Below are 9,211 nucleotides of genomic sequence, written 5' to 3'. Positions count from 1 at the left end.
GATTGATCGGAGTAAGGATATGGCCCCTACTGTCAACCAGATAATATTCAAGTATCTGTCGCTGGGGGATGAATTGAAGAAGCAAACTCCTCGAATCAAAACATTCAAAGACGATGATTACATTCATCATTTGGGGCTCTTAAATCTCTTTTTACTTAAGTTTAGAAATATCCAAAGTTAATGATTAATATTGTAAAGGGTCGTGTCTCTTCGTGAAGAGCTTTCATCCTCATATATATATGAGAATGATTTTTGTAATGTAGAAAAGAGATATTAGATAGGATTAAGAGCAAAAGAACGACAGCCTGTAAGTCTTCTGTGTACGAACTATAATGGAATACAAATCTTGATCAATTGTTTCCCTGCATGTGTGTTGTGGATTATTTCATTTTCTTTTGGCAATCGTCTGTGATATTGTCTGATAAAGATAAGGTTATTCATGTTCTTAAGATCAAATCTATGCTTTATGTTATAATGTTGCAACAAAAGTTTTGCTTGCGGATTGTAATTGTTCCTTGCAAAGCTTAATTGACTGGTCCCTTAAGGGTAGGGTTAAATTCACTCAATCAGCATATAATACAAGCATTCATTTGGTTTTAACAGAAATAGTAACTGACAGGTTCATAAGGGATGAATTAAAAATTGTCTCGCAGATTCGCACCATAAGTCCTGAAGAAAATTGTAATGACTCTGCAACCCAATTAACGAAGAAGGCACTGGCTAAATTACAAATTACCCTCATCATTTCTTCATTTTGACAGCTATAGAAGTAATTAAGAAACATAAAGCAAACAATTATCATAACAACAATCTTGAACTCATCTGCTATATCTCCATTCAAGGAACTCATGCCATTTCAAGATCAGGAGATATCAGATTAGGATAACATATCTGCTATAAAAAGCACTGTTTATTGGAGACATTCAGTGAATAGGTATACCCGCCTAGGTCCTGCAGAGCCTAAAGTGAGAGAGTAAGCAACCAAACAGGTTCACTCTACATGTTGGCCAAGTCAATTGGAGGGTTTGACCATAGGGACTGGCATTTCCTTAGAACCTATCCAATCTGTTGATTTGAGACCCAACAGATACCATCAAATAAGGATCAAGGAAGGAGATGAGTGGAAGATAGCCTTATAAACTAATGAGGGATTTTATGGGTGGTTGGTGATTCCTTTTGGGCTATCCAATGCACCTAATACATTCATGCATCTGATGAATGAAGTTTTGAAGGATTTCATTAGCAAATGTGTTGTTGTTTATCTTGATGACATTCTTGTTTTTAGCAGGTCCAAGAAAGAAAATTTGGAGCATTTTAACATGGTCTTGAGAAGGCTACATGAGAAGAAATTGATGATTATCTTGGATAAGTGTGACTTCATGAAAGAAGAATTGGTGTACCTTGGGTTTGTGATCTTCAAAGGCAGTTTGAAGATGGATCCTTTCAAGGTTGAGGCTATTTTGAATTGGCCTACTCCATGGATAGTAGGTGAGGTGATAATTTTCCATGGTCTTGCAAGTTTTAATAGGAAGTTCATTAAGAATTTCAGTCAGATTTGTGCTCCTATGATTGATACTATCAAAGGTGGTGAAAAATGTAAGCCTGTTTGGACTAATAAAGCAGATAAGGGGTTTGAGTACTTGAAGAAAAGGGTGGCTCAGCAACCCATCCTTGTCATTCTTGATTTTAACAAAATTTTCACAATTGAATGTGATGCAAGTGGCCAAGCAATAGGCGCAGTCCTTAGTCAAGAAGGCAAATTAGTACCTTTCTTCTCAAAGAAGCTTAATGATGCCAATAAAAAGTACTCATCTTATGATTTAGAATTGTATCCTATGGTACAGGCACTAAAGAAATGGAGGCACTTCTTATTGCCTAAAGAATTTTTTGTTTGGACTGACAATCGTGCTTTGAGTTTCTTGAATGGGCAAGATAAACTCAATCATAGGCGCATTAAGTGGGTTGAGTACCTACAAGCCTACACCTTCATAATCAAACACTAGAAAGGACAAGCCAACAAGGTGGCTTATGCTCTTAGTATAAGGGCTCTCACAATGCAAGAAGTTCACCTACAAAGCATGGGGGTTGATGCTCTTAAGGATCTCTACAAAGATGATCTTGATTTCAAAAAGGTATATGAAGTTTGTCAAAAAAAAATCCAATTCTTATCATACTGAGTTTTCTGATTATTTGTTTCATAATGCTTTGTTGTTTAAAGGCAGTCAATTGTGTGCGCAGTCATTTTGGCCTAGACAAAACATTGGAGCAGGTGAAAGGGTATTACTTTTGGCCTAAACTTCAAGCAAATATTAGAAGGTTTGTTGAGAGTTGTGAAATATTTCAAAGAGCCAAAGGAACTTCCACTAATGCAAGTCTTTATCAGCCTCTTCCAATCCCTACCCAGCCTTGGGAAATTGTAAGCATGGATTTTGTGTTGGGTCTTCCTAGGACACCAAGAAGTTTTGATAGCATTTTTGTGGTGGTAGATAGGATCAGTAAGATGACACATTTCTTTCCATGTAAATGTAACAATGATGCCTCACATGTTGCAGGTTTTTTCTTTAAAGAAGTTGTAAGGATTCATGGCTTGCCACTTAACATTGTTACTGATAGAGATTTTAAGTTTGTAGGTCATTTTTTGAGGATCTTGTGGAAGAAGCTTGGAACCAACTTGTCTTTTAGTTTAGCATACCATCCCTAGACTGATGGCAAAACTGAGGTGGTCAATATATCATTAGGAAATTTGCTAAGGTGTCTCACCAAATAGCATGGGCAAGCATGTGACTTGGTGATAACTCAAGCGGAGTTTGCTTACAATGACTCCATCAATAGGAGTATAGGTAAAAGTCCTTTTGAAGTGGTTTATGGATTTAATCCAAGAGTAGTTTTGAAACTTAGAGATCTGAGTGGTATGGACAAGAAGAGTGCATTAGGGGAATATTTTGCTATAAGCATGCAAGAGAATCATGACAAGGTGAGAGATACTCTTCAACAAAGTGCAACAAACTATAAAGAGAAGGTTGATGTAAAAATAAGAGACGTTCAGTTTAAGGTGGGAGATTTGGCCATGGCACATTTGAAGAAGGCAAGACTTCCAGAGGGGAATCCTAGTAGGATTTTTATGAAAAATTTGGTCCTTGTAGGTGTGTGGGGGAAAAAGTGACACTAAGCAAACATGCCCTAATCTCACTTTCAACCACACACTTGTGGAATACGAAAGAGCCTAGAGGTATCACACAATTGGCTACTTCTTTTTGTGGAAGAGAGAGCCACGGGCTACCTATTAGGATTTCTATTCCTTTGTTGTAATTGAAAGATAAAATGATGCAAGTTCAATCCCTAACCCCAAAGTGCAAGTATGAACTAATAACAAGATTGCAGAATTGAACTTAAACAATGGAAAGCTGTAAACACAAGGACAAGACAAGAATGCAAATGCGTACCCGAAGTTAAAATCTGACTGAAAATGTTCGGGACGGGGGCGTGGGCGCCACTGTCCTGATTCTGCCCCTGAAACTGCTCCGAAAACTGTTGTTTTTGCACTCTGGAAAAGCTGTCAAAAATGCTGAAAATGCTGTCTATCAGGAGGACCAGGGCGCCCAGTGCCCCTATCCCAGGGACCAAGGCGCCCAGCGCCCCTATCCTGGCAGGACCAGGGTGCCCCACGCCCCTGTCCTGGTCTTTTGCTCTGAGATTTGGTGTGAAGTTCGGTCTCCGTCTGCTTCTTCCGGATCTGTAACTTGCGGCATCGTCCGAATTCTGAAACCTGCACTTATATCTGAAAAGGTGTGGTGGGTGGCTATATAGGGTTTTGCCTTAGTCAAACCCCCACTTCGGTGATTTCCACCTCCACGAATAGCCAAGTTGTATTGTAAAATGTATTGTGTGTGCAGACCTAGTGTGTGTGCAAGGTCCTTAAATGCAAGAAAGCAAACTAGAGCAACCTAGAAAGTAAACCCTAATTGCTTGTAAATGATAATGTAAATGCTCTAAATCAAGATGCAAAGTGATCTAAAGCATGAATAAAGGATATATTGAAGCTTATGCAAAGACATGAAAACAACATGAAATCATACCCAACCCTCAAGGGAGGAGTACAAGCCAATCTTCAGTCGGTAATCTCCTATTGTTCTTCAATGTCTCCCAAGCCCTCAATGAATGAAATTGATGAATGCTTGATGGATGGATTTTGAATGTTATTGAAGTCTTTAAATATCTGCTCTTTCGCTACATAGAAGGTCCTCCAAAGCCAAAATTTCTGATCCTTTCAAATGAAGAAAGAGAGCTCTTATATATGAAACCCTAGGTCTTAATTTTGACTTTTGGCCGACCTAGAGATTGAATATCCCGCCAATTTCTTGGGGTTAAGCTTTATTTTATGATTGGATCGCGCTCCTAAAATTTCAGGAAAAATGTCCGGGACCATGTGCACTCCGGGCGCCATGGTCCTCTCCGGGCGCCATGGTCCCTACAACTTTTCACCAAATTTTCAAGGCCGTCAGATATGATGATTTTAGAGAGAATCCCGAAGTTACAAGTGATTTCGAGATGTTTTGACCCCCGAAATCAAGCCCCCAAGTTCAAAGTAGGACCTAATTAGGGTTTTTGATTAAATGATGTATAGGAGGAATAAAATGAAAAGGGCACACTTTAATGAAAGGGCCCAACTTTATGATGTGGAAGATGATAAAATAGAACCTTAGACCTAATTAATTTGATTAATTAAGTGCTAAAGGGGAAATGCAATGCAAAATGCAAGATGCGCCAAGGCGGGTGCTAAACTAGGTGTGAAATTGTACCACCCTAGCAAGTGCGTACAATTTACGATGCTACATTTAGCCCCCACTTTAGCGGTCATATGAACACTACGTGCATATGCAAGCTAAAGTATAGAAAAGTAAACATTATTTGAAAAAGGATATATCCATAAGTTGTCGGACGAAGCCCCCAGCGGCATCTGCAGTACTCAGTTAGGAACCACAACCTACAAAACCACATGTTAGATCACAAAATCACCTAATGCTTACTAAGGAAGGTGATGAAAATTCGAGGGTAGCTATATGCCCCCCCCTGTTTTGGCTTGCTAATTTTAGTGAGTTGAAACAGGGTATCATGTTTACCACTTCGAATTGTTCAAGAATATTGATAACAAATGCTCACAAGAAGATTTGATATGAGATCAAAAACTAATGGAGAATCATTTGGTAAGAAAGAGGACTAAATCTCAATTCCAACACAACAAAGAGTGTGAGGGTTTGAGAGTTCTCTAACACAAGATGAAGGATGTAAATGGAAACAAAATACAAAGAGAAGAAAAGAAAGGAAAAAAGCATGAATACACACATTGGTGATCCATGAGAAGAATAGTGAGAGAGAAAACATGGACTTCTCGCCCCTAGGTCTTGTCTAGGTGATCCATGGGAAAAAGGACATGGAAAACTAGCCCCTAGAGTCTATCTAGGTGATCCATGTAAGGGAGGAGAGTGAGAAAGTCTAGCCTTATGCCACTAGTTCCACTCAACCTCATGCATGTGTGTGTAAGGGAGGTTAGAAGCACCTCATAGGAGTCTATGCCCGAGTATGCTACAACCTGTATATGTATAGTAAAAAAACATGACATCTTGCTCTAAGAGTCTGTGCTCTGGTTCCGAGAATAATCCATTGCTCAAAAAGTGTAATGTTTATGTCATAAGAAAAGTAGAACAAGGATACCTACCTTCATCATAAAAGAAGATACCCCAAAAATGCAACAATGTCATAGATCCAAGCAAGAGAGTTTTGCACTCTTTAAGCAAGGATAAGATAGTTGAAAAAGGGATATCCTGTAATATGTGTAAAGGAGATCCTTAGAGGAGAAGAGATCTTTGTGCAAAAGACACCTATCCCCGAGAGGACAAATATAACATCTTCTAGAATAAGACAAAGAAGAGAATAAGAATGCAATACTTCCTTCTTTTGCGAGGTGAAAGTGATTCTTAATGAAGGATGACGCTCTTTTTAACCCAATTGGGAGAGTGAATTCATTATGGATGTATTTTACCAAGTGCAAAAGAGGTTGTAGTCAAGGACTTACACCTCTTGTAAGAGAGAATCCTTGAACAAACAACAACAAATGCGTACAAGGCATAACATCAAGTAATAAAGTCCACACCATCCACAAAATAGAAAAAAGTGGATCCTTAGATAAAAATAAGGAAAGATCATTACCTCCCAAGGATAAGGACAATGAGAAGGACTTACACAATCTTCTAGGGAGAGATTTGGACATAAGCAAAAGAAGAGATGTATGAAATCACTCTTGTCCCCATAGGAACAAGAAAATTAGGCTATTATGTTGCTTCAAAAAATATGATTGCACTTGAAATTGTACCATCATGAATGACAATGAGCCCCCAGTAAATGAGCTACCAATGTCACATAATGATGAGCAACATAATAGCCATTAATGTTATTTAAAGACATGATAGACTAAATGAGGTATTTGAATATGACATGTTAAATGCTCAACTATAAGTGAGATCAAAAACATGTATAAAATGATAAAAATTGAAGAAGAAAAGTCACATGAAATCTTAGAAGAGGGATGAGTGTAATTTATTAGAGCCTTATCCCTAGAGGAAATCACTTTATGATGAATAGGAGATAAAGATTCATAAGTAGATTTAGAAATTTGAGGGGATTCATAAAGAGATTTGTTCATTGCCAAGATTTTCTTATGAGGGGAATGAGAGTTGATAGAAGTAGAAGATGATTTAGTTGAAGTGAGATCATCATCACTACTAAATATAGCATTCACATTGAGAGATGGTCTTTTAGATGCTTTAATGCGTTTGCAGGGATTATAGCCAAGTCCAAAGGCATAATTGTGAAAATTAGTCTCTAGAGGAACCTTCATCCCTTGTTCATGAGCGCCACAACCATTTCTATGATACCCATGCTTAGCAAAAATGCAAAAACCACGACCATAATGATCAGCCATTTCAGAAAGAGAAGGTGGTTTTTCATAAGACAAAGAATCAAACTCTTCATAATTAGAGGTGTGAGGAGAAGAAGTTTGAGAAGCAGCCACAAAATTATTGCTCATAGGTTCAAGTAAGACTGATTGATCTCTAGTTTCTTCCTTCTTTTTACCTTTAAGATCTCTAGGAGGAACCCTATATTCACCTACAAAGGTGGGATTAAAATCAAGGGATCCCCAATCGTCTTCTGCGAGAACCTTCTCAGGATCAAAAGCCTTTTCATGTGTAGACTCAAGTCGAGAAGGATCTTCTTCAAGAGCTTCAGACTCATCCAAAGAATTTTGATTATTAGAGGGTGATGATTCATCCATAGGTATCTTGTTTAACGAGTCATCACTAGAAGAGGAAGGCTTAGAAGAACTCCCTTTGGAAGTAGATGTTTGCAAACAAGCCTGAAAATTAGTATCACCTATCAAGGTATATGTCTTATTGTTATAAATGAATTTAACTTGTCTATGCAATGTAGAGGGGACAGCTTGCATACCGTGAATCCAAGGTCTCCCTAATAACAAGTTGTATGTTAGATTTCCCGACATAACATGGATAGGAGCAGGTAAAGTAACAGGTCCCACTGTGATGGGTAAGGTGATAATACCTAATGAAGACTTAGCCACATTATCAAAGCCTTGAATGGGATGAGAGTCAGGCTCAATAAGGGATGTATCCACATTCATCTTATGCAATAGATTAATGTTACACACATTAAGGCCAGAGCCATTATCTACCAATGTTCATCTTATAGCAGTGTCATTTATGATAACCACAATCATCAAGGGATCATATTGTTGTTGAATTTCACTAGTAGGCAACTCATCTTGAGTAAACACAATTTGAGCTTTAGGATTCATCACATAGTTAACCAAAGATACTATATTACTAGATGTATTAGGTGGAGGAACATTCAAATCTTTCAAGGCATCTTGTAACATTCCATGATGAGTGGAAGAAGTTTGGATCAAATCCCAAAGGGATATCTTAGCAGGGGTAGCTTTAAGTTGTTCTATGAGATCATATTCCTTACCAAGAACTTGTGAAATACGAGGAGCTTGAGGAAGAATAGGTTGGGAAGGAGGAAGTGAAGTTGGGATAACTGGAGGAGGATTAGGTTGCCTATTGTTTCTTGTGTTATAGGTATGAGCAACTGCATGATAACTCTCTCTAGTCAGTTGCTTAGCATACTCATAAGGGCTCTTAGTAGAATAACCTCCTTGCACAGTAATAATAGGTTTGTTAGGAGTGCAAAAAGAATCATTAGCATAACCACCTTGAACCACTAAGATAGGCTTATTTAAAGGTTGAGAATTTTGAGAAGGACAAGCACCTTGGATAGTGAAGAGAGGTTTGTTAGGTGTTTCATTTACATGTATCAAATTGATTGAGGATGGTTTAGGGGAATGAACAAAAGTGTTGGAAGAATTGTTGATAGTCTTCTCTTGCACTAAAATCTCATCACGGATCAAATCAATTTTAGGAGAGAGACAAGGGATAGGCATTGATGTTCTAGTAGGAAGAGTAATACTAGGAAAGGTCATATCATCCTTTATCATCACAGGATCTACATGGGGAATAAACTCTCTAGGAGAAGGATCAACACTACTCTCTAAAGTCTCACTTTTGAGAGGGAGGTCTTTGAAAGAAATGTTAACCATCTTGCTTTGAATTAGGGTTTCCTTATGAGTAGAACCAAGTTGAGGAGAGGGAGATGCTTTATTTTTAGAGGGAGAATAATTGAGATTCAAGGAAGGGGAGAAACTATCAAGGGAGTTTCCAATCTTGATTTCATCCCCTTTGGCTAGGGGTAGAGAATAATCTATACCTTCTTCTAATGGTTCATCCCAAATAGTGAGGTTGTTGAAAGGAATGTTTGAAGTATTGTCAATTTCGGGAGAGGAGATAACATTGTTTATTAATTCCTCATCCTTAGGAGGGAGAGCATCAATAGATGTGTTAAACTCATCCTCTTTCCTCAAAATATGTTCAATATGATCTTTAGGGGAGAGAGAATTAAGGAAATTGCTTATTATTTCATCTTCTTTCTCTAAGGAATGCCTATGGGTAAGACCAACTTTAGGAGAAGGGTAAGCATTTATCATTAATTCATCATCTCTAGTGGGAATTTTGTTGGAAAAGGAAAGGCCATCACTAGGAAATGTAGGGATAATGTCATCTTCTTGCACAAAAGGATTCTCATG

The 9,211-nt window shown here is 38.1% G+C and overlaps 1 protein-coding gene across 1 annotated transcript; it reads left to right on the top strand.

Annotated features, from left to right (window-relative positions):
- The first annotated feature begins 2,078 nt into the window (after positions 1-2,078).
- LOC131875976 (uncharacterized) lies at positions 2,079-3,163 on the top strand. The gene is made up of 3 exons (XM_059220726.1): positions 2,079-2,132; positions 2,219-2,416; positions 2,768-3,163. Exons 1-3 carry the CDS (start codon positions 2,079-2,081, stop codon positions 3,161-3,163), a joined length of 648 nt encoding a protein of 215 aa, XP_059076709.1.
- Positions 3,164-9,211: the final 6,048 nt, after the last annotated feature.

Source organism: Cryptomeria japonica, chromosome 5 (assembly GCF_030272615.1).
Source record: "Cryptomeria japonica chromosome 5, Sugi_1.0, whole genome shotgun sequence".
Taxonomy (NCBI): domain Eukaryota; kingdom Viridiplantae; phylum Streptophyta; class Pinopsida; order Cupressales; family Cupressaceae; genus Cryptomeria; species Cryptomeria japonica.
This window is presented reverse-complemented; position numbering and strand designations above follow the sequence as displayed.